This window comes from Scophthalmus maximus, chromosome 4 (assembly GCF_022379125.1).
Source record: "Scophthalmus maximus strain ysfricsl-2021 chromosome 4, ASM2237912v1, whole genome shotgun sequence".
NCBI classification, from domain to species: Eukaryota; Metazoa; Chordata; class Actinopteri; order Pleuronectiformes; family Scophthalmidae; genus Scophthalmus; species Scophthalmus maximus.
The window spans coordinates 11,606,029-11,631,731 of record NC_061518.1 but is presented as its reverse complement, the minus strand read 5'-3'; the positions used below and the strand labels follow the sequence as shown (position 1 = coordinate 11,631,731).

At 42.0% G+C, this 25,703-nt stretch overlaps 1 protein-coding gene and 1 long non-coding RNA gene across 4 annotated transcripts in view; one reads left to right on the top strand and one right to left on the bottom strand.

The window, feature by feature from the left end:
* The window catches only part of LOC124849927, a 151,267-nt gene that overhangs the window by 98,445 nt on the left and 27,119 nt on the right, over positions 1-25,703 (bottom strand). The gene's annotated exons all lie outside the window — the stretch shown is intronic.
* lmo1 (LIM domain only 1) lies at positions 775-25,570 on the top strand. The gene is made up of 4 exons (XM_035629494.2): positions 775-1,701; positions 15,385-15,598; positions 23,249-23,374; positions 24,788-25,570. The coding sequence occupies exons 1-4, from the start codon at positions 1,680-1,682 to the stop codon at positions 24,891-24,893; spliced, it is 468 nt and encodes a 155-aa protein (XP_035485387.1). The 5' UTR covers positions 775-1,679; the 3' UTR covers positions 24,894-25,570.

The window sequence follows — 25,703 nt, the reverse complement described above, 5'->3', positions numbered from 1 at the left end:
TTACTTGATTCTAGGGTGGCTAATGAAAGTGTGCATATACAGTAGAGGTTTGCAATGTCTGGTGCAAAATGTTAACAGAAGGCGAGGACAGACCGAGCAGGCTCACACCGCAGACAGCCTGCTGGCTTGCCGTCGAACCAGCAGCGTTGCAGCCATGCACCCGGCTCCTCTCTCCTAAATGGCTAATCTTTGTTGGATCTCACCCTTAATTGGTTAACAGTCTCCGCAGGGCAAGTGAAAGTGGTGCTATTTAAGGCTCCACCATGAAACAGCAACACTTTCATCTTGGCAATAACAGGCAACAATTATATTACCAGATTCAAAACTGAACCTTCGATACCCACTAATCAAAATAATCAAAAAAATGCAAGCCCATCTGTTGTGCGGGCCTCTTTTGAAACTGCAGGCCCTATGATAACTGTGTCTGGACACTAATTAGCTGCTAAATGGAGCACGATTAGATGTTGTTTCCATCAAATCCTGCAGAAAGACGGTGCAGGGAAGAAACACAAGCACATTTTATGTTTACTCCAACTGTACCAGGCACTGATGGAGCATCACTCTCTCTCTCTGTCGCTCAATATCGCTCAACCTCTCTCTCTCTCCCTCCCTCCCTCTCTCCTGCGTGCGCGCGTGCGCGCGTGCATCAATACAACCTGACGTGCATGCGCGCTCTCTCCTGCTCTCTCTCTATCGCGCACCTTCAGACCGGCAATCACACACACGCACGCGCGCGCGCACACACACACACACACTTTCCCTTAGCTGAGCTTTTGTGTTTTGTCAGAATTAATGAGAAAAGTTCCCTTGCCCTAGGGGTAATTAGTGTCCTTGGAGTTAAATAAGCTAATACTTAGACACCTCTGGCACAAGCAATTATGTTTGTGTATTGAATAATTGATTCAAAGAGGGGGGAAGGGCTGCTAATCAGATCTGAGCATAATGAATTGATTTAATTAACAGGGGAATCCGAGGGTCTCTGGAAACTGCGCGCATTTATTCAGCGGCGGCGGCGGCGGAGGCGAGCGCGGCACACGAACCGGGAGCGAGGCGGCGCGAGTTCGCTCTTAGCAGTTGGCAGATTTGCAATTGGATTTGTTTGAACATAGTTGCCGTTTCGCAGCGAGAAGGAGACAGAGAGGATATTAAACGGCGAGGGCAGCTCAGCCGTTCAGTCTGCGCGTCCGATCCGTCCGCGTGTGTGTGTGCGTGTGTGTGCGTGTGGGCACAGTTACAGAGGCGACACTAGATTTGATTACGCTTTTCATTGTTTTGCCTGAATTCTCTTTCTTCCTCTTTTTTCCCTCCTCTTTCTGTCGCATGGAATTTATCCAAAGCAACCAACGCTGTTCGACGCTATTCATTCCCATCCCAGTTCGGTCCGGATAGGAGGGGATCTCGCCGCGCACATCACCGCATATGACATTATTAGTCGATTGGTAGAAGGTGGGGGAACGAGCCGACGTGCGAATCCGTCTTTTCGAGGCTTTTTTTTCTTTTCTTTTCTTTTTTTTTTGTTGTTGTTGTTGTTGTTGCTGCTGCTGCTGCTGCTGCTCTTTCGCCGAGGCTCACAGTCGAGTCAGCCGCGCGTTGCCGAGCCATCTCCGGGAGACGCTGCGAGCAGCCTGCTGGAGCCGAGGACGGATCGCCCGGGGAAGGACTCCTCGTTCCTCAGGACGATGGTGTTGGACAAGGAAGAGGGTGAGTAACCTGCGACGTGCGGAGTAACACGGCGAACTATTGACATTTTTACACGTTGAGTGTTTGCACCCCCCCCCCCCCCCCCGACGCCCCGGACCACGCGCACCCGCTGCCTGCGCTCCTCTCGTCGGCTCCTCCGAGTCGGCGCAGTCACGACAGGGTGTCCGCGCGTATGTTCGTCTGCTTCTCCGCGGTGAAACCTGCACCATGTGGCCACTTTGTGTGCCGTGAAGTTGAGGTGCACTTACAGAAATACCACCACCACCACCACCATCATCACCTCCACCCCTCCCCCGAACGGATGCGATGCGTAAAGTTTGGTTTATTTAGACGAGGTCTTCTTGCGCGAGCAACCCCCGGAGTTCGAGGCTACCCAGCAGACGCTGCAGTGCATGTGGCTGCCGCTCGCCTCGGCTCGTTCCTCCTCCTAAGTGCTTTCTGCGCCGGTGAAGTTGGCGAGGCAGCCTTTGACATCGCCACGGGATGGGAGATGACAGCAGAGTGCTTTTAACTTGATTGCAAATTATGGATAGCGGCCGTGCGACGCTCGCTCGCTCGCTCGCTCGCTCGCTCTCCATCCAAACAGGCCTACTTGCATTACTTATCTGTTCCAATGTATTTAGGTTAATGGGCGAGGCAGTCTAATTAATTTTAATTCAAATCAAACCCGCCTCTAATGAAGTCCCATTTTGGGTGATGTGGAGATGTGCCGTGCATCCGTCACACTGGGCTCTGGACGGTGCTCGGTGTGGATCATGTGCATTTAAAAACATGATCATCATCATCATATTCAAATGGAGAATTTAGTACTAAAGGCTTCCTGTGGTCTGAAATGAGAGGATTTTCCGATGTGTTTTTCTTCCTCCTGACACCCTAATGACAGTCTTTTGAGGGTTGTTTTGCTGACCACCTGCTGACAACCATGGAACACATTTCTTTTAGGTGTTTATGTTTCCTTCTGCACATTTTCGTTTTTCCGGGGCTCCACCTCCTCTAAAAGTGATGGATGTATTCCTGACCCATTATTTATGCTTGAAAATGGATATTTCATATCTCCCAGCCGAGCTTCCTTTCACTTACATGTCTAAAAACCAATAAAAGGATTGCGGACAGAGACATAAATTGGTCTGTCTGGCCGAATCCATGTTGTGCTGCTAATGTACCCAAATTAACTCAACTGTAAATTGTCTCCTTTGGATGTCTGTCTGGCTTTAAAAAAAAAGCCCTATATGATTCATGATTCAGATGGCTTTTAACAGTTATTGGCTTAGCAATATGGCGAATGTACAAGGTGATGCAAATGGCATTAGTGGGAAAGGATGCACAGGAGCATGTAATGCAGTCAATACTACATTAACTACTGATGCCCAATTACAGAACCAGGGAGAGTGGCTTTTAGGAACATTAGGACTTGCAGAAAAGCTGAGATCACCTGCTGCTCATTGCCTAAAAGCTTCACCCTTTATTTGCTGGGCCCGACCAGCAGCTCCAGCATTTTTGGCCAGGTTGTCAATGGAGATGCTTGAATCTGGTGTCTCTCACTGTGGTGCCTCTTAACGTTTATTGCCTCTAAAGTTATAGGCTTGTCAATTCAACCTTCTTGTCTAATGTAGCCACTTAGTGCCTGCACAAATCTACGTGTGCATATGTTGGGAGGGAGGTGTGAGTTGATATCTTGGGCGACCACATGAGTGATATTGTCTGTTTCTCTCGATTGATTCACTGTTACGCCTGTGCGTGCTGCTCAAGTGTTATGTTTCAGTCCTTCTGTGGTTTATAAAACAGATCATCTGGGTGTCTAGTCTCGTGTTCAAAGGCTGCGATCCTTGTTAGCAACGTAGTGATGCCGCCACTTGTTTGGCAGACTGTTTCTGAACTCTGACTTCTCCTATATAGAAAGATCGGCAACAATTTGTGCTGCATAAGCACAGAGCAGAAACAATTCCCTGTGACCCCTTATTTTGGCTCCATTGAGAAATCCATTTCCCACCACAGTGCTCAATTAAGAGTAAAAAAATTTGACATTCACCTTTGCTTATACGTTCAAAACTGAAATATTTCATAGTTTCATGTTGCGTAGCCATCTTGCCTGTCAGGTGTTAAATCTTAATCATCATATTCGCAGGCGATGCAGTCATTAACTCATGATATGTTAAATCACTGATTCTTGGAGCTCGCAGGAGGACTGTAAGAGGAATACAGCCACTGCTCTGTGAAATGACCTAATATGCAGGTCATAGACAGTAATGAATAGCAACACATGTACCAAAATATTCTGTGTCAACATTTTATTTCAGCCAACAAAATGTAGGTTCCAATTTGCGTCTAATTTGAGAGGGAAAAGGCAACTCAGCCATTTTCCCTCCTTCTTCATACCAACTGCAGGAGAAGAAAGTGGGTCCACACTGAGGGCATATTTTTGCTGAACATTAACACAGTGTACAGTAAACTCTTTACACACCTGAGCAGAAGAAAAATCCCACAGCTAATGATACATTTCTGGTTACAGTTGCTTGTTAATTTATGACCCCTGTTATTATCCTGTCCAGTGAAATTTGTACATTCATAAAGCATGTGATTGAAAAGCAACGCTTCAGATGAAAACAGACTGGTGATCTGTCGGCTGCTGTAATAAAACTTGGGCTTCAGGCTCTGATTTTTATTTTGAAATAATAAGAATTGCTTCAATCTCTACCGGTGTTACCATGGTAATACTGTCTTGTAGCAATGTAATATTGATTTAGAAAGTGGACAGTAATATTTCTTTTCTGTTATTTGGTTTCTGAGGGTTGATTTCTAATTTCCAGTTGGAGATTACTTTTATATGTTCCTTAAGTCTTTTCACTTTTACAAAGGAATGCAATTTGCGCCCCCGTATTTGCTATTTTCTCAGCTTATTGGTTTGCTCTTACTTCAAAATTAAACTTGCCCATTTCAAATATTGAAATTACGTCTGCTTTTTGTGCTCTGGGCCCTGAACAATATTACAAACACATTGCTTCGTTTGATATTTCTTGAGTCACTAATCTTTTTTTCTTCTTCTTCTTTTTTTAATAAAGCTTTATATAAGGCACCTGCATTGCCTGGGCTACACTTTTCCAATTTTGTCTCAAGCAATTATCAGGTGACAGTTGTGACCTGCACACAATTAACGCATGAAACAGGTCCTTTCTCATATAATCGAAACAAGGAGCATGTATCTGCGTGATATAGGTGTGAAAAACACATTTATTCTGCATTGACAAATAATATAACCTGAATCTTCAGTGTTTTGTCCGTCCATATTATCCCGAAGCTGAATTTTTTTATAAGCTAAGCTCAGAAAAAAAAATTGACACAAAATCACATCTATGTCATTTCCAGCTGAGTGATTAATTCCGTCTAATCTCTTTATGATCTTACAAATGCAGAATTCTCATTGGAGACATTTTCGTCTGTCACCACTAAAGCTCTATTTCCCCATCAGTCCCGATCGTTTCACATCTATGAGTTCGGGAGATGTGTATCATTTTCCATAATCTTAGCGGAATTCAAAGGGACTGAACTGAGACTTCAGAGACATGTGTTAGCGAGCGCACCGACCTGCCTTCAACGCAGATGACTGCACTCATCAGTGAGACACCAACTGAATTATGCACTCTTGAGCTGTACGAGCATCCCTTTTATTATTGCCAGAGGCCACATGCTGGCTATGTTATCCTACAGATATTTCGCAACAAGATCTGGCTACCACATGCATCACAGGGAACGGACGGTCCCTGTTGTGTTATCTAAACTCTGACACTGTTGTAATTCACTCCAAATGATTTTTTTCCCATCATATTTCACGTGTGCAGGAGTAGTGAAGGTTGCTGAGGTGCAGGTGCCGCAGGGACAAAACAGAAAACTCTTCGAACAAATAAGAAAGTCTAAGCTACAAGGGCATGCACATCAGTCCAAACTTTACAGTGAAAAACGTTTACAAAACCCACAATTATGCCGACAAGTTGAGATGAATTGTTACTTTAAACCACCTTGGAGAATGGTCTCACCGCAATCTCTGAGACAAACGCAGACAAGTACAGAACTAATGTTGGTGTTGCAGACACAAAGGAGTTTTCATCTGAAAGAAATAGACCACAATAACCTTGGCCATAGTTTTGTTGGTGTAAAAATACGACGGAATTTTTCAACAATTTAATTTAGCAGAACAGGAGGCTTATATTGATATAGTTATAGATATGTTTGAACCTGTTGGAAACAGCTCTCCCTGCTACTTGTCAGTACAAAGCTGATTCTCAAACTGCTGCTGACTGCACTGATATTAATGTGGGGGAAAAAGAGGAAACTGAAATTGCTGCCTCTACACGCACATGTTTCCTGTGACAAAACAAGTTTTTTTTATTCTCTTGTTGACCTACTGTGAACTTTCTGTTCTGACTTGCATGATATTCTTATGCACTCTATAAAGTTTACTCTTCTATTTTGTTTTCCTTTTATAGGCCCAGTAAGGGAAGACAAGAGAGCTTTTTAAAAAAAAGAGGAATGATATGTAGTAAAGTTCTTAAGATGAGCAGATGTCCAAACTACAATGTCACCAAATATGGTTCATTAGCAGTTGAGTAAGTCTTGCATAGCCAGACCTCCACAGGGCTGTGTTAGCGCTGGAAAATGGTCTGGCTGCACCCATTATCGTTGTGCTACGGGGGGGACGAGTCTGGTTTGTTTGTATTTCTTTAAACCTTAAAAGCAATTGTCTTGGACGACAATAAGCCCAGCGTGCCCATGCAAAATTGTGTGTGTGTGGGGAGGTGGGTCCTTGTTTTGGTGGTGATCACGTGGGGTGGTGATCACAATTAAAACAGCTAATGCCTTGGAAAGAAAACACTGCAACAAAAGGTAAAAGACGCTTGTCGACTGTGCGATAGATACGTATTTTATGTTTGTGTGTTTTTGCCCGACCAATACTGGATTTGTAAAGCCATTAACAGTATTTTGGATATTAAAGTGTTGTTGTTTTTTTTGTTTAAGCATCAACACATTATTTTAACAATCTTTGTTTGGATTCCTTTGATATTTTTTTTTGTATACTGAGCAAGATCTTTTTCAAAGCTGTCAATGCTCTCTGGTGGACGAGCCATGTAATGGAGAGACTGATACTAAATGACATTAAACCAACTTTGGTGGAAATATACACCAGTACCAACATATATGCAATAAACTATACCGTCTATCACAACTGTTTGAACAGTGTTTGAGGTTTGGACAGGAGGTGGAGGTAAAAAAAAATTTTTTAAATTATAGCATCTGATCAGCTTCTGGTGGAAAGTTCTGTTTGGAGGCAAACATGTGGACTCATGCTCCTGCTCATCACGGTAACACACCTGAGAACAGCATGTGACCATTATCACATGTGCTGTTCAGTTGCAAAGCAGGTGGTTGGTTTGAGTAGCACCTGCAGAAATACAATACTGTATTATTGTACAAATATGGTTTCAGGAGAAGTCAGCTAACTGAACTGGCCTTTATTAGGTACACATCACAGCGCCGACGGGAACTCTTGTCTACGCCATATTTGCCATCTGCCAAAGCCCTGATCAGTCTTGGTGTGTTTTCATGTGTTTTTGGCCCTGCCTGTGTGAGCGCCTGGCTCCGAGGATGGCAATGGCGGTTGGTCATTAGGAGACACTTTCTTCTGGTGGGGTGTAAGGAGGAGCACAGCCTCTAGTGGCTGCTAGTGGCTCTTAGACTTCCTGTCTTGTTTCTCTCTATTGTGTTCCTATTGCTGTTTTCAGTTTTCTGCAGGTTGAGTGTGAAAAAGTACCTTAGTAAAACTTACCGATTCTTGTCAAATCTAAAACAATGTGTTGTTTAAGATGTGTTTTCGAGTAGTTTGCCTCTGGGCTTCCTTGCCAGCTCTCTGCAGTTAACCCATGAATTATTTTAATTTTACCGGGCAACTAGTATTTTGTCAGCCTATAGCTTCCTTTTCCGGTCTTTTTGTTTTTCACTTATATAAACGTATGTTTTTTTTATCCTGACTTAATATGACCATTACTTGGCTATTTTTTGCAAACATAAAATGTCAACAAAAAGAAAAGTCTCTTTATAGCTGTGTTTCAGTACAAGGGTGGATTGGAGGTTCACACTTTCTTAGGATATTATAGCAGTCTTGTTGGTAAATAGAAAAGCCTGGGGTGCCTTCTCTGAAATAAGATCCAACTGGCTGAGAACTAATCTCTTATTGGATGACCTTCACTAAATCAAATCTTAAATAGCTATTTAAAATCTGTGATTTGGGGGTGGGGGGTTATTTGCCTCTTAAAGATATTAAATTAGGTTTTGGATATTGGAGTTATTGATTTAATCAGTGCTTAACTATGATGTTTGCAAGTGCAACTTCAGAGGCAAATGACAGCCACCATCCACACACATTCCAGCTAAACGCAGCATTAAAGTTAAACTTGTTTCTCAGACCTTGGACCGCCACCCCACCCCCCTATTCCAATCACAGCTTTTTTTATTTCATTTCATTTGACCTGTCATCTCCAGTTGAATTGCCATTTGATTTCAGCCAGTAACAAGAATTGCTCCTTGAGGAAATAGGGTCAGTCTTAATATTATGAGGTAATAAAAACGTGTTAAAAGGAATTCATTAAAAGAAAGCCATCTTCCTAATCAAACATCAGCCGGCATTATCTCTAATGTTCCTCTCTTGCGCGCTGTAAGGTAGGCCGTGCTAAATGACACTGCTTAGTTTACTATCTCACATGGCGTCACACCCAATCTCCATGAAGACCCCTTCTCTAGCTGTGCACCCAACCAACCTCCCTCATTATTAACCCCCATCAGGTGTAGGAGGAGCTGCTTGAATGACATTAGAGGCCCGTGCTGCCAAATAACTGCACCCTGTGGGGAATTTGCATTATCCAAGATTAAAGAGCCTCACACGGTGCACCACAGTATGGTGTTCCTTCTTCCCGACCATTTTCGACACACTGAGGACCCTGAATGGCACACCTGTCTCCTGGCATATTCTCTGAAATATAAGTGTGCAGTAATTGCTGGGGAGTGGGGAGGATTTTGTACATCACGTCCTGACCTCGTGAGTGACACAAACTTTAGAGGGCTACAGTTACTCCTCTCCAAATGCATTTTTAATGTGGACTAAAAAGTGTTTGTGCATTATTATGTTCCGAAGTGTCTGCGACAGGTCTAATGGTTTGATTTAGATTTTTTTTTTTCCTGCCAGGAATCTGAAGTGGCAGATAAAATTGCTTCTTCTATCAGAGTTTAAAAAGTATATAGTTTGAGAATGAGAATGAGAATTTTCCTTTATTCAATCTCAATTGCAGATACTGGAAAACATTTCGACTTCACAACTACTGTATTACTGTATATGACAACTGAAGATAAAGATGTATTCATCTTCTCTGTCATTGACAGCTTGTACTTAATTGAAAAATAAAATGACAGATTTCAGGAAGTTAAACCAAAAGCAAACAAGGCACAACAATACACCCACACATGATTGACTAGTGGCAGTACCAGATCCTTTCCTTGTTCTATCAACACTCAGCAGTCACTCCTCTTAAAGCACTCGCATGGGTTTATTTGGGGTAACCCCGCATGAGAAAACCAGCAATGTTTGTGTCTTTTCTCCTCATCCTCCTCATTCATCCTATTCCCTCACTCATTTTCTTACTCCATCTCTCACTCTGTTTCTGCTGTTGACAGTTTACCTTACAGAGCTCTAATCTCATCCTACTACTGAGCAACCAAGTGTTAGAACAAGTCGCCTTCTGTAATAATTAAGAAACTCTGCCAGTTTCAAGTCATGAAAAAAAAGAAGGAGCAGCAATGAATTTAATTAGAAAGCTGTTGCATATCGCTGTGATACATTTCTTTTAATTAACCCCATGTGAATAAATTAAAAATAATAGGGGGCTCAAAAGTGTGGAAAAAACACCCTAACGAAGTTTTCCATTAATTGGGATGGAGTCCGCAGCCAAACCACAGTGAGCAGTGAGCACCAGGAGTTAACAATGCCTTCTGTAAGCCTTAGAAAAGGGCCCAGGGCCTTCGTGCTGACTTCAAGTGTAAGAAATGCACCTCTGACGTGATGGAAATGACCGTGGGCTGGGAGAAAAGGCAGTCCTGTTCCAGGCTGCTCTGCTGAGACTCCCCATGCCGCGCTTGAAGCTGGGCCAGTGTTAGTGCAGCCCTAATGCGGCTGACTCATTTGGAGCGGATCAGGAGTAATTATGGTAGGGAAAGTGGCTGCCGACCGTGGGGGTCAGGACACTTGTAACATGTGAAAAGAGCAATTATTCCAGGAGACAAAACCCTCCCTTATCCTGGGCAGTGCCAGGGTCAATGCAAGGGACGGCTGAGCTCCGTTTCACCGGGGCTTATTAGCCGCAGCAAGCTGCAAAGTTTGAGAGAGTGCATCTTGTTAATGAACAGTCCCCTCCTCATCCGCACCAGCCGCGTCTGCTCTCTCTCCCAAATACTCTGGGTGTTAATTATGTCATAATCATAGCATGCACACAGTCCCAGAAATCACCTCACAGACCCCAGCATTCATACACAACCATCTGGAAATGTAGCTTGCCGTACAGTAACAGTAATGGCCTCTTACAGCGAACTATGAGGAAAAAAACAGTCAGTATGAAATATAATATTGACTTGCACCTTGTTAGAAACTACACAATTTGAGAGAGAGTGCGTGCGCCTATGTGTTTCTTACTTTTACTCCTTGTATGTTCTCTAACTACGGACAGGAACATGAATGAGACAGTGGTCTTTAGTTTTCTTATCATTCAGAATACACTCGTCAGTCTCGCTTTCAACTGGCATGTGTCTTCCCACTGATATTATTACCAGATGTCTTGTATTTTGTCTTGGCAATAAGAGAAACGTGTCTATGGGCTCAATTACAGCAATGACGGAAGCTGAATGAAAGGGGCTGATTCATGCGCACAATGGCAAGACATCTGCATGAGATCCCCATTAACCCCGGTGGCAGACACCTTGGACCACGGTCAAATTTAATTTGGTATTGCCACGGCCACAGCATTTACAGTGGTGGCTGGTACATCAAAGAGTGGCCTCCATAGCATCTAAACTGAAGACTCAGTTTGTACCTATCAGTGCCAACACAGTCATTTTAGATTTTGTATCATTTTACACTATTCTCCCTGTTTTTTCATCCATAGAGGTTTAATATAATATAATATAATATAACATGATTAAAAAATATGGGCGGCACGGTGCTGCAGTGGTTAGCACTGTCTCATCACGGCAATAAAGTTCTTGGGTCACATCTTGGTTTAGACCAACCAGGGTGGGTGTGGAGTTTGCATGTTGTCCCTGTGTCTGCGTGGGTTTTCTCCGGGTATTCCGGTTTCCTCCCACAGTCCAATGACTGACATGCAGTTTGGGGTTGGTGTGTCAGCAACATCACCTGGGGTTGGCTCCAGCTCCCCCTTCAACCCTTAAGAAGGATGAAGCGGTATAGATGATGGATGGATAATATAATATAATATAATATATGGTTTAGTAACTTCATGCAGCAGTTGATGGATTCACTGTTGGCCATTATTGTGTGGTTGATGTCTTCAGCAGGAGTTCTTGGAATAAAGAGATAGTGATGGAGGTGGTCAGATGCTGATGGTGGTGACGATGATGACAAATGCACTTGTTCCAGCTAAATGCAGTCATTTGGTCATATTGTGTCTCCTCTCCCTGAGCATCCCAGTCTGTGTATCCACCACACTAGAGGCTAACACTCTTATTTGTAGCAGCTGGGAGCTTGGAATTATTGAGGTCCCTGAGAGGAGGCCCACCCAGGGCCAGCTTCCACCTCCTAGGAAGCCCACCTCCCTCCCCTGTTAGTCAGGAAGACACAAGTGACTCATCAAGATCCTTCACCTCCCCATGATCCAGCAGGTTCTGCATCACACCACGGCATCAGTGCTTTTAATTGATCAAAAGACATTTAACAAAACACAGAATCAGGCACTCAGAGCCTGAGAGCAGCTGCTCCACTGAGATCATGTGTGTAGTCATATAGTGAAGGATACCAGGAATCTTTAAAGTACATTTACTAACAGTTCTATCTAATGCACACGGAATTAGATGGATAAGATGATCATTAAAATGATCATTGATCAAACCGATCTGATACATCAGGGTTCATGATGGCTTCAGGATTAATAGAAAACCTGCATAAATTACTGTATGCGGCATTATATCCAAGCATATGTGCACTTTTTTTATTAATCAAAGATTCTAGTGATAATATTAGTGGGGGGAAAGGATTTGGTGCAAATCTTATTTTTCCACACACTCCTGTCTGGTCTGGGGAAAAGTGGTAATTGTAATTTTCTACTTTCAAACATTGCCTTGACTGCTGCAAACAGCACATTTCCTTTTAAAACCTTAAATATATCAAAAAGGTTAGCAGACTGGCGTGATTCTTTTGATAGCTGTAAAACGAAGTCTAAATGGAGTAACATGGAATTCGGATGCTATCTCTATAATGGAAAATACATGCTCTGACAGACTGCTTGGGCTGAGAAAAACTAACTGTACATATTCTTGAAAGATACAATCTTAAAGAAAGTAGATGGATGGAAGGAGAGAGAGATGACAGGCCTTTACACACAGAGCTAATGGCAAATTAAATTCCTTCTCCAGGAGGATATTTGGCAGGGCAAGTGCTGTCTCTCCACTTTGAGGGGTAAAATGCATCCCTTATTGGAGAATGAATCGGGATGTGGAGAGGCATTCTTTTGATGACATCAAATGACCCTGGAAGGTCAGTGGCACTTGTATCTGTTAAATGGATTGGATTAAGTGGAGGCTGCCTCCTAGTCTGCTGCTTCCTTTCATAATGTAGCTTTTCTTTTTTTGGGGGAGGTGGCAAGCATGGGAGGTTCTGTTCTACACCACAGTTTCCCAGAGTGCCGAGAGTGGTGACAGGTGCAAGAAAATGTCTCACGGCATTAAGGGAATTGAAAAGACATTTAGTTTACACACTCATTTTTTTTCTGTCACTGCTCTTTGTTTAGTAGGGTTGAGCCGATGCTTGCTACACTATTATTAAAGTGGTTTTCCTGAGGCTGCTTTGGTAGAAGACATCAAACCCATGTTTGTTCCCTGCAATGGCGTCGTTTCGATGTGTGCACTGGCAGACATTCATGATTCCTTTATTAAGACGCCTCTCTTACAGTCTGGCCTGAATGACCAGGACCTGTACATGGGGACATGAATGTTAGACTAATGCACAGAAAACTGTTGTCACTATGATGATGTCGAGCATGGTTTTTAACCAGTGTTCATCCGATAGAGGGGTTGAGCAGCAGCATCCAGTAATCCATGGATAGGTTAGTCTTTGGCCTTCTCAAACGTAATGTAAAACACACGTGGTGTGTTTAAGGAGTGTGTGGCAGGTGGTGGTCTCAACCAATTAGGAGTAGTTCTCTGGAGGTGGAGGAACGACCTTTTTCTATAATTAGTTATCTTATTTAAAGCAAAGATTTTGAGTAGAATAACTAATTAGGTGTCATAAAAGGCAAATTAAAGATTTTTGTGATCCCTGGGAGAATTGCAGCAACTCTTTTCTTCTTCTATTGCACAAGTACTGACGCACAAATGCTCACACACGTGTACACAGACACATACAGGCATTTTCCCTCTCCTCATTAAGACTGTTTTTAGTTCTGTGGAAACCTGTCAGGCGAGCACTGTTGGCATACCTGCAGAGAGCTCCCCTAACAAGCCATGAAATGCAGGTAGAAGAGTCCGCCCTTATCCAGTGTGGTTTGATTTGAAGCTTTTTAGCTTCATTTACACTGAACATTGGTATTTATAGCAGGTTTTGTGATCCTAACGTGCCAGCTTCAAGGGGCCTGTTTTGAGGGGGGATGGAGGTGAGGGAGCTGGAGGGCAGGCAGAACACTAATTGATGGCCCCCATCACCAGCACTGGACGAATTAGCCTCTCCTTTCCACTTCTGATAAAGAAATAAGACGGCTCAACACCACCAGAGCACTTACTGACATATAAACCAAAGCCATAAATTTGACTAACAAGCTCTCCTATGTCTTTCACCTCTTTCTTAAAAGGGGAAATGCTAATTATATTACATTCATAGCATTATTGATGTGTGAATGGTCAAAAATTGCAGAGCAAATCTGGATCCAATAAGTTACTTTGTGTGTGTGTGCGTGCGTGCGTTCTCATGTGAGAGAAGACAGAAAATATTGCTATTCTATTCAAAGACGGCCTTTGAAAAGCGGTATAAGGTTTCCGTTAGAGAGAACAAACTTGACAGGCTTAGCCGAGAAAAACAGTGCACAGAGTGAAGCAGCGCCTTGTTATCAGCTGTGGTTGTGTTTATCACTGAGCAAACCACAGAAGTTACAGTCAAACAGCAAATGTAACTACAGAATGACCCCATTCACACTTAGCGTCACACTGTGGAACTTGTGCCTGCCGCTGAAGCAAAGAAAATAAAAAACTTTCTTTGGTCTGGACAGAATCAAAAACAGTGACATTTCACATATAACTCAGTATAACACATGTTTAAAATGGACCTTTATAGGCTCCCAAACATACAAAATACTGGCATTACCCCCTATGATGCAGTGTCCAGACTTTTTTTTTGGGGGGGGGGGAGAATGTGTTTTGAAAGTAGAGTGGCAAGTGGCGTCCACTGTGTGTTCTTTTAGACGGATCAATAGCTCAGTGTGTGAGAGAGTGTCTTAAGAGCTGTTGTCTTGTGCTTTCAGCTGTGGCAGACCTGTTAGTGCTACAAAGGGGAGCTGCGCACCCCTGCCTCTGTACCAGCAGTGGCCTGAGGGGGGCTTTTAGTCCAAACACAAATGTCAACCACACATAGACTATTAGTGTTTAGTGCAGTTATTAAATGGACTTTATTTGTCCTTTAGGAAGCTAAAAGGCGCACTTAAAGGGGACCTGCGTGACAGCAGGGCAATTTGCGAGTTTGGTAACTTGGGCTCGCTCGTTGCAGACACATGAGTACAGATAAGTGTAAAAGGAGGGAAGGCTGTAATGCTCTGAGTAGGGAACACTTTGTGTGCATTTGTGGTTTGTGTGCGCACGTGTGTGTGTGTGCGTGTCCTTGTGTGTGAAACACAGCGAGTGAGTGTATGCTAAAAGGCACTTAGGCCATAACATATCTCACTGGGGTCTGGTAGCAACGTTTTTGTGGTCAGAGGCTTTTTAAAAGGTTAATGTTAATCTATACCAAACAAAGCCCATGAGGAGCTTTTACAGCTGTGGACAGTTGAGTGAAATGGGCTTTGATGAAATGGTAGGTACCTATTCTACAACACGGCTCGCTGTAAATACAACAGGAAGCAAAGTAAGCCTCGTGTCTTTCATGCCCCTGCCTCTGAAGCCTGCTGTAAGTGATCATGTAACTTTTGTACTACAACATGTTGTGGAACAAGTAAGTCAGGGCTTTGTAGTCAAATGTGACCTGTGTGCCTATCTACATGGAAGAATGTTTTCTTTAATGCATATGAAGCAGGTAGGCAGTGTGCTGTGGCCATGCGCAATGCCTGGCTTAGACGCCTCGAGAAGCAGTCGGCTTATCAAAAAGAGAACATGAAAAGTCACTCGTGTTCCTGGGCCGTAAATCACACATGGCTGTTTGTCTCCTTATCACTACAGGTGTGCCGATGCTCTCCGTCCAGCCCAAAGGGAAACAGAAGGGGTGTGCTGGCTGCAATCGCAAGATTAAAGACCGCTACCTGCTCAAGGCCCTAGACAAATACTGGCACGAGGACTGTCTCAAATGTGCCTGCTGTGACTGCCGCTTGGGGGAGGTGGGCTCCACCCTCTACACGAAAGCCAACCTCATCCTCTGTCGCAGGGACTACCTGAGGCAAGAAAGACACACAATCACCTTTCTCCACTCACAACAAACACAAAAGCCATGCCAACCCAAGAGCTGTGACATGAAAGTATCACAAAGGTTGTCTGTTTGTTGGTCATCCTCCCACTAGCGTTTGCTTTGGTTTCTCAGTGTGCACATTTGGGGCATTTTACATAGTATTAGCAGAAATAAAATTTGAAAATGATTCCTAAGATATCTAATTATTTTGACAAATAAACGTATTTGAGGCTTAATATTTAACAGTTTAACCATAAACTTTATAACGAATGACTAACATATAGAAAGTAAAAATCTAGTTTTCATATTGGCGCATATCACCAAACATAAACACTGATATGCGATATTTCTGTGAAAGGCTCATATTGGCTGTTTTTTATTGGTCAACCCATATATCTGTCAGGCTCTGCGTACAACTATAAGTTTACAGCATTAACAAATACACGTTGTCACAATGAGACGACTTTTAGAAAGATAGTAAATTATCAATTTACCTAATCAACAGTATTTCCAAAAATAAGCGTGAAATTTAAAATAATTCTAGTTCAATAACAGTTGTGCTACATATTACAAACATTCCCACTGCTACATAATGGATTCTTCAGGTCTCTGGATGTTACATGCACAACTATGTCAGGGTAAAACTTTTACATGGTTAAGTTGTCTTACTCAATAGGCGTTTATGTATGAGCATTAAGCCAAGTTGTCGCCATGTCTGTTTTTACAGGGTTTTTTTTCATATCTTCATCCTTTTATCTTTGTTAACATGAGGACACGGGGCATCTGTCATGGAGGAGACGGTCTCTCAGTTGTACCAGAGATATATGCTGTGAGAAACCTCCAGGCAGGCTTGTTGCTTCACCAGTGTCTTTGGCTCTGCCACTCGCCCCCCCACCCCCCCTGTCAGATGCCCCTGCCATCTGCTTGTTAAATTAAACATGACCATTTCCTGGGCTTTAAGTCACATTCCCATTGAGGTCTTACCATTTATCCCAGAGGGAATCCCCCTGAGGCCAACTTAGGGATGCCGGTGCCCTAGGCCCCTCCCTGCCAATACACCCTGTCCTGCACTGTCCCCCCTTCTACATTACCCTCCTCTCCTTGTCTGCTGCCCCACCCCCCATTGATATCTCATGCTAATTGCTACCTACTTAGGTTTGGATTACTTTATCTAATTTGAGAGAAGAAATTGAGGAGCATTACACTTTCAAGTCACGACAAAAATACAAGGGAAAGAACTTTAATCAACCGATTTCCATCCTTCCTCACTCATGGATCTCCATGACATTTAACTTCCCGTGACCTGGAAAAAGCCCATAGCCCACTTGAGAGGTGCTCCAGGATAGTACCCGGAGATAGGCCATTACCATTCATCAGTTCCAACGCACAGTTAATGCTTTTAAGATGTAGTGAGAGGTCCACAAAGACCTGGTGTTGCCCTCAGAAGGGGCAGATGGAGTAGATGAGGATTAATAAATGGGCAAATGACCAAGAGAAGGCAAAAATGATGAAGCTTAGAGTTTCACTTGCTAAATTACATTTGCTGAAAGGACAGCAACCCCTAACCCAAACCATAAGTAACTGACTACCACAGCAAAGGGAGAAAGTTTTTTCGCACATTATTTGACCAGTAAGATGTGAGGTCAAGGAAGGGATGATAAAAGTCAAATGACAGATGGAATCAAGATTTAGAAATGCTAAAATAAGAATAAAAAGGGAAGAGATGGAGAGAACTGTCTATGCTCTTATGTTGCCCCGGATTTCCTAATGAAATCCATCCCACTCGCCTGCTCTTCAGCCTGCGACAAATGCAGAACGCTTAATGGCGAAAGATGCTTGAGATGAATTCTATTATGGAACAAATTAAAAACCTTGCCTTGTGAATAGAGACTAGACATATTTGAAAGTAGGCGATGCAGTCTTCGTCCGTCCAGTTTCCTTTTCATTCCTTCTTTTCTGTGTAGTAAGACGAAGGCTCCCCTCACCTGCAGTAATGAAGTTGAATCAGTGCACTGAATTAGCCTTGTGCACTTCATTAAAGAAAAGCGGGTGGATCAAACACACTTTGGTTATTTTCCAGGGTTTGGAACCCTGCCATGTTCATATTAATTATTATAGGAGCTCCATCTGTGATTGTCCTTCAGTGGCATTAGCGCCTTATTGAATGCACTCACGCTTTCCTGAATCCTACACTTCAACACACACAGACACTAAAACACACACACACACACACACACACACACACACACCTACCTCAGCTAATGTCCTCCCCTGCCCTCCAAAGCATTGTACCAACAAAAAGTTCAGTGTCTAATTTCTCTGACGTTCAGTTCACTGTATCAAGGGAAGGTTTTTTTAGCAACTTGGCCACACTCTTTCATTCTTAACTACAATAATAGATTAATTACACATTTGCTTCATGTCTAAGGCCCAGGATCATACAACTTCAGAGTTGACAATCTAGTCATGGTGTGATCATCAGGAGTTGAAGCCTGAAATCATTTAATCTTCCATTTCATATTTTAGAGAGGATATAATAGCCATCCACTTATCAAAATGGGATATAATTAACTGTGAGAGGAAATTTTTTTAAAGATAATGAAGATTATAAGTTATCCATAAATTAGTAAAATAGCAGGGGGAAGATTATAGCTCCATCTGGATGTGACCGTTTTTCAAATCTGTCCTTTCCTTCCTACTTTAAAACAACTGCTCTCCTCCCGTGACAGTTGCTCTTTCTCTCTGGGCAAAATAGATCTGAACAGAAAGGATTACACTTTCAACAAGGCACAACTGTTGGGGAAGGTCATAACATGCGATGCATGCATGCATTAACAGCTCTCCATTTTATGAAATCTGACAAACCCTGTGCAGGCAGGGATGTCTCAAAGAGCTCAAGAGAACAGGTAGAAAACTTCAAGAGCCACTGCACAATCTGAGGGAAGCAATACAGAGAGGCAAATGATGCACTGTAGAAGATTTAAGGGTTTGAAGTTAGCAAAGCAAAGACCCTCTTTTCTCTAAAGACCCATTGTAATAACTCACTAACAGAGGAAGGAGAGCTGAGCTTCTTTAGGTTGCTGCCGTCCAACTCTGCTCCCAAAAACCAACATCAACACACAAAGGGAACTTTTGATGCTACAAATTGTGTATAAATAAGAGACAGGAATACAGAGTACTGTGTTGCAGACAGTAGGAAGCGAGGATTAGGCAGGGATACATGATGTCATGAATATTATTTATAGAATTTATAATGAGCAACTTAAAATTGTTGATTCAATTTTCAGTTCAGCTCCAGTGTGGGAGGTCAAACTGGTTTGATTTAATGTGAACTACTACTACTACTGTGATAGGTTATGGCGGAAAAAAAAACTACCAGCAACCGGTACTGACAACGTCACTCTGCTGAATACTAACTTCCAGGATCCATAAATTTTTCCCTGGAAAATTGGTGAAAATGTCAAAATTTGCAACATGTTAAAGAAAGTTGAAAAAAATGATCCAGACCCACTTGTTGTTTTTTTATTTTAATGGAAAGAAGTCAACCTAAAATAAAATCATCAAATAAATTGTTAACAAAAGAAAATAATATGCAGATATTTTGATAAACTAAACTACAATAATGACAAATATTGATTTTCTTAGCTTGAGCCTATAATCTGAGCCAAAACTAATGAGGGATTGATCACTGGAGGTCAGCAAGTTCATGGATTTAAATAAAAAAAAAAAATCCATATTACATTAACATTTAAAGCTGCAGACCTTAACAAAATTATATCATTTCCAACTCATCAATAAAGTCATTTAATCAGTGACTCTGTCCACAAAACATTAAACAAATACTATGATGATAATCAAATTTTAACCAACCTTTAATCAAAATATTGTCTGATTATAGGAATTAGATGCTTTACTTTGTCATATTTGATAGTAAACTGTATGTCCTGGACTGTCGGTTGGATTGAAGAAAAAACATAAGCTGTCACAATGGGTTCTGCGAAATTATAATTGACATTAATTAGTAGATCACTCGTTACTATTATACTATAGTTGCAGCTCCTACTCATCCAGTAGCCGATCTGCTTTCCCTCCAAACTGCATTATCTCATTCAGAAATCCATGCCAGAATGTCTCAAAGGTTGTGGTGAGCACTTCTAACCCTCTAATCCATTTAAATAAACCACAGATGCTTCTTTTCTAAATTAGGACTTTTGTGCTTCAAATCTTGCTACAATGCTGAAGATTGATTGCTGAAACCTGATGGGGCGAAGCAATCAAGAATACTCACATATGTTCTAGGGCCCCGCTATTCACACTCTATTTAAATAGAAATACTGAAGAAGAAAAAAATGCTAGTGTTGAATTTTTTTTTCTTCACTTTCCTTGTGAGAATATTGATTTATTTAATCCGAATGACCGGGGAAATTGAAGTGCATGAACCACTGCACTCCTACAATACTGGACATGTGTCAGAGCAATACGTAGGGAATTCTGCAGAAAATAGTCTATTCAAACCAAAAAATCTATTGTAAATGAAATGAATGAATGTTTTCAAAGGAATTCCATGAGCACTGTTTCAGTGCTGTCAGGCCTGTTGGGTCTGACAGCTGAGTAAAAACTGAGTGAAGCAAGTGCTTAGTTCTCTTATATGTACATTTAAAACATGCAATAATGCACATACTATGTATGGTTTCTTAATCCTTGGTCACAGTCAGGTAGAACAAAATATTCACTGGCTACTTGGCCACCCAGATGCTGCGGCCTGAGTAGATGACATTAGTTTAGAATGTCATGTTTGCCTATACTTTATACTCACAAGATAAAGTAATTAACTGGCCTGGTCATTCCCTTCATGCGCCGGCTCCTGCTTCTCTTTCAAAAACTTGAACAGACATGAATGTAACATGTTGCTTTCTCTCAGATGACATCTAATCCCTTGTAATTTGAATCTCGATGGTGTTTTAGTGTGAAACTTCCATTGTTTACTAAATGCAGCGGCCCTTCAGCTGTTACTCGTGAGGTTGCTGTAGTAGTGGTTCAACTCCTGTTGCTTTTAGCTTCATAAGAGCAGGAAGAGAATATGGTAATGTGTTTGAACAGTTCTCTCAGGCTGTAATCTTCTTTTAGCACGAGGAGCTCAATTTAGCCGTATGTCGATGGCACATTATTGCCCAGGCCCATCAATTGATGGCTCAAGAACTGTGTGAGCGTAACACAGCCATAGCCAATGTATTTTCTTACATTTCTTTATGTTATGGTGAAGGTATGAATTTTGTTGTTGTTCTAGAAGTGAATCCTTTCATGTTTTAAATACTATTGGGATTATTTAGAGGGACCAGTGTCAATTAACATGCAACAGTATGGTGCTCAACACCATCTAGAACTTGCATCATCCCTCTATTAGCAGAATACTTTAGTCCCTTGCTTGGGTTGCTAAACAAAAGTACTACGAATTATCTAGATCTACTAAAACCTCATCACGCATTAATTAAAGTGTTTTACCTGCTGTGGTAGCCTCTCTCTTGGTCGTCTCCAGTCCCAAACTGAGTTAAACTTTGACACATTATCAGGATTATTTTCTTAGATGCGATGAAGAAAAGCCAGAGAAGACACCAACAGTTTTCAATTCACAGCAAATTTAGTAAAGCATTTGCTTAATTTACAGCCCTTTTTATTTCGTAAATTAATTTTTATTTTCAGTCCATGGTCAATCCCTGGCTGTAAAACTATCATAATAAAACAGATGAGAGGTTAAACTCACAAAATTTGAATTTATGCTTTGTAGAGAACACGGATATAGGTGAAGGGTGTGTATAAAAAAAAGCCACAGATATCACACCTCTTTGAACAAAGGTACAACTTAGTGTCGGTATCAAGCTGGGCTTCCTCACCAGGCGTTTTCACAACCTGTGTCAAGTCAAGCACCACGTCCAGCAGCCCAGCAGGGTGTAATGGAGACGAGTTAGAATACTCCTTCAAGCTGTTATGACTTTGTGCATGTCAGTCTCTGTAAGTGACCATGGCTCTATAGGCCGATCTAAAAGCCTCAGCTCCCCAAGGAAGACGGAAAAGTCATCTCTGTGTGACCCTTTGTACAAGGACAGCTCAGGAGTGTTGAAACCTGGAGCAGTCCCTGCCACTGGACTGTCATGATGACACATGAGGCGTGAGGCTGTGGGTTAAACTGAACAGGAGGCCACTTTTTGGTGAATAGTCATTCAGATTTTCAAGAAATCAATTGCCGATAATATCATCCAGAAACAGCTAAAACAAATGATGGAATGGTAAGGTTGGTTTCTCTAACACAAATAATTGGTCCGTTTTGGGATCATTACTGAATGTGTGAGAATCTTTTCAATTTTTTTCGATAAGCAAAGCCTTCTTTTAAGCGTCTCTCTATTCAAAAAAAAACTTCCTTGTGTAACAGTGCACTCTGTGGTTGGCATATGTCTACTGTATGAGAAAATGCAGTTTTTTCCTCCTCAAACAGAAACCAGTTATAACAATGTCTGTCTTTAACACCCTGTGGATCCCTCTCATGGAACATAACAGCCTTTCTCCCTCTGTTTCTGTCTCTCCTACTCCTCTGGGGCAGTGGCCTCTAATTAGAAGCAGGGCTGCTGGATAGACATTTTCTTTAACAAGGTGAAAGCAACTGAATGGGACTAGCATAAACGAGGCAGAATATCAACACGGTGACTCCTCTGTCTGAGCCCTACAAGTTTGGGGAGGAATGTTTAACATACTGTTGGCATGGCAGTCTGCTGTGGCCTTATCCCCTCTTGCAAAGCTGCGAAACGGTCCTCTTCCTGCAGCAGAATATATAAATCTATCTGTGCTCCAGAATCTCCAAATTAAACAGAGGGACAGGCGCTTGGAAAATGAAAATGTAAATCTGTGAAAAGAACTGGGAAAAGAATGTGAAGTTCCTTTGCTTTGAGGAGAGAGGAGATCTACACCAGTGGCTCCTTGCTCTATGTATGGCCTTTATCATATGGCTCTCATCTAATAAGCCTAAACAAGCAGCGGCGAGGTTTGAGCAGTGAATTCTGTTCAGCGTAAAACATTAAGTTCACTCTTCAAGGTTATATCAACAACATCATTGTCTCCAGCGCCTTTAAACAGGAAAAAGGAAGATGGAGAAGGAGAAATAAGGGATTGAGCCTTGTAACAAAAATCTTTTTGAACTTATGACTACATTACAGAACACAGCCTCTTGTGTAAAAATTCAGCTGACTTTGGTTGGAGATGAAGTACACTCGTTATGCATTCCAGTTTTGAAAGACTGAAACTTTCCACAGCTCAAACGGTTTGCCTCAGACCTGTTTTCATTGCTTTTGCAATGTGCAAGGGGGGAAATTCTTTGAAGAAGGAGATTAAAACCATGTGATCATTTTAATTAGATCATTAGTCGAGAATTAAGATCTATGTTTGCAACTCTCATTAACAAAAATACCAAGTGTGTGTCAAGAAAGATTTGTGCGTTACATTCAGCATTATTTCCACTTTGTCCTGCTTCCCCTTCCACTGCAGCATTTTTCTGCTGTTTTTCTAGCTGTCAGTACATTTTTGTCCGCACTTTTATTGCATTAAGGTAAAGGGAAGGTGAGTTAATCTCTGTCTGTGCTCTCTGTCTTTCAGGCTCTTTGGTACAACGGGGAACTGTGCAGCCTGCAGTAAACTGATCCCAGCCTTTGAAATGGTGATGAGAGCCAGAGATAATGTTTACCATTTGGACTGTTTTGCCTGTCAGCTTTGTAACCAGAGGTAAGAATGGGGATCGTAACTGCACAATGAAATTGCATTCTTTCTTTTTTTTCCCTTTTTAAAAAAAATACAAATGGAGTGTTAAAATTGCCAATAGCTTAAATATTAGCAGTTCTCCAGAAATCCCTCTGGTGTGACAGATTTTTTTCTGTCTCATTACATTACTGTAGACCGCAGTTGGTAACTCTAAAGAGTTAAATTGCACTAAATTGTGGTTGTCTTCCTGTGTCGTAAAATAAAGTTTGCTGCACTGCATTTGTAATGCTTATTATTTTATTATGTGAAATACCACAAGCAGTGAGTCCCTTGTTTGTGGCTAGATCGGTAAATTTCAAATCTTAATGTCGATATCCAAGTTTTAAACTGGAGGGATGTAAAATTTGCTCTAATGAGGTATGAAGTCCTCCAGAGGGTTGTTGCTGCATAGGGCAGGACAGACCTACACAGGTGTGAAATGGTGTTTCCACAGCGATATAAACTATTATGAAATTGGAATGGGCACAAAGCCTATGGTATGATGTACATAGAATATGACATACCCAAATATTGCTTTTCCCCATTAATACACTGTCAGTAATGGCACCACTCTGGGAGCAGAACGTCCTTTGCATGCTTGTCAGAGGTGCTGTGACCCTGTTCTTCCACACACCACAAGCCCATTAACCTTCTGCAGGCCAGATTCTGTTACCATAGTGAACACCTGCTGTAAGGGAATTATGACCGCAGTCTCTCCTCTCAGCTGGCAGACATGAAGCCAGGTGTCATCTGGCACAGCATTGCCATGGCTGTGACTGTTTTACCACCCTTGCACATTAATAAAGCTGGGCTATGCTTGACTCTATTCTTACCTTAACATCCTTTCAGCCACATTAGCAAACAGCAGCATATATAGGAACATCAGTGGGGCAGACGGCTATGTGTAGTTTTTCCCCACTTCAATTGACTGTGAGATTTTAGAGGAAAAATATTCTCAAGTACTGGAACCAAACTGGTGTGTGAAAGCTAACCCTGTGGCAAGAGTTTCGTTGGAAACTCTTGTGTTGCCAGCGCCTACTTTCGAAGCCAAGGAAAGTTGACCTGCCTTTCACTGGGTGCCAGTGCTCGTGTCTACTTGCTTTGAAATGATAGGGCTTTTAATCAGCTTTTCTTTGAAGCCACCCGTTTATGATGACCATCAAAACAGGCTTTGAATCTGACGAGCCGCATTGTCGGCGTAAAACGTCTGGAGCCAAATGTGTGAAAAACATCAATCATCATCACCTGCTGAGCTTAAATGCAACATTTTCACTGACGGAGCAGAGCCGAGTGGAGTCAGCCAGTCAACACACAGACAGACCACTTGTCATGATGCAAACAGCGAAACGTCGTTGTGTTTTTAATGACAGTTTTGCCTTTGTTTCTCTCTGCCGACAGGTTTTGCGTGGGGGACAAGTTTTTCCTAAAGAACAACATGATTTTGTGTCAAATGGACTATGAGGAGGGCCAGCTGAACGGGAGCTTTGAGACACAGGTTCAATAGTTGGAACCTCGTGGCAGCAACAATCAGCTCCACACTTTACACACGAGATGGGTGTTCTGCTGCACTTGGAAAAAGACAAGCGTCTGTCTGCTTGCCTGCAATACTTTTTAAGACCCCTTTATCAGTCTCTAAGGACTCTATTGTAAATGTTCAACTTTTTGCCCCTCCCACACCCCAACACTGAGCAGTTACAAATGTTGATGTACAGTTGTGCCTGCTTAGCTGAGCACTGTATTGCTTGTGTTTATGTTTTGTGAAATTTATTTCAGGTTTGTTTTCTTCTCCTTTTAGAAATGGTTCATTGGAGGGTATGTACAGTCTGTTTTCTCTGTATATATAAACTGGAACATTTATTTTATGAAATGTAATGCAATTTTATTACTAGTGTGAATTAAAGATTCTTAAATGTTCACAGTGGGGGTTTTTTTTCTCTTGTACCAAAACCAAAGTTGTTGGAGGAGGTTAGCCCATATGTTGATAAGTAATCATGTCTGCAGATACTGCAATGGTATAAGAAGCCTTGCAGGAGAAGAGTATATTTGAAGTCCTTCTTTAAAACATGATGCAACAAAACAAGTTTGTAAGTATGACATTTTGCAGAGTACTGATGGAATTAGAAATGCTGTTTAAAATGGACTAAAAAGATTTTATTTGGAATAAAAGAATGCTTCTCCAAACATTGTTGTTGTGAAGGTGCAGGTGTCATGAAAGCGAGTGAGTTGAGCTGAGCTGCCCTCGGTGATTTCATGCTTCACAAATTGCCATCTGATTATTAGGGACTGAGAGGTTGAATTGGCCTTGAAATGAAAT

Coding starts and splice junctions, on each gene's coding strand:
- lmo1 (XM_035629494.2), top strand. CDS start 1,680: ATGGTGTTGGACAAGGAAGAGG. Junction 15,599..23,248: donor TGTCGCAGGGACTACCTGAG/GCAAGAAAGACA, acceptor TCTGTCTTTCAG/GCTCTTTGGTACAACGGGGA. Junction 23,375..24,787: donor TGTCAGCTTTGTAACCAGAG/GTAAGAATGGGG, acceptor CTCTGCCGACAG/GTTTTGCGTGGGGGACAAGT.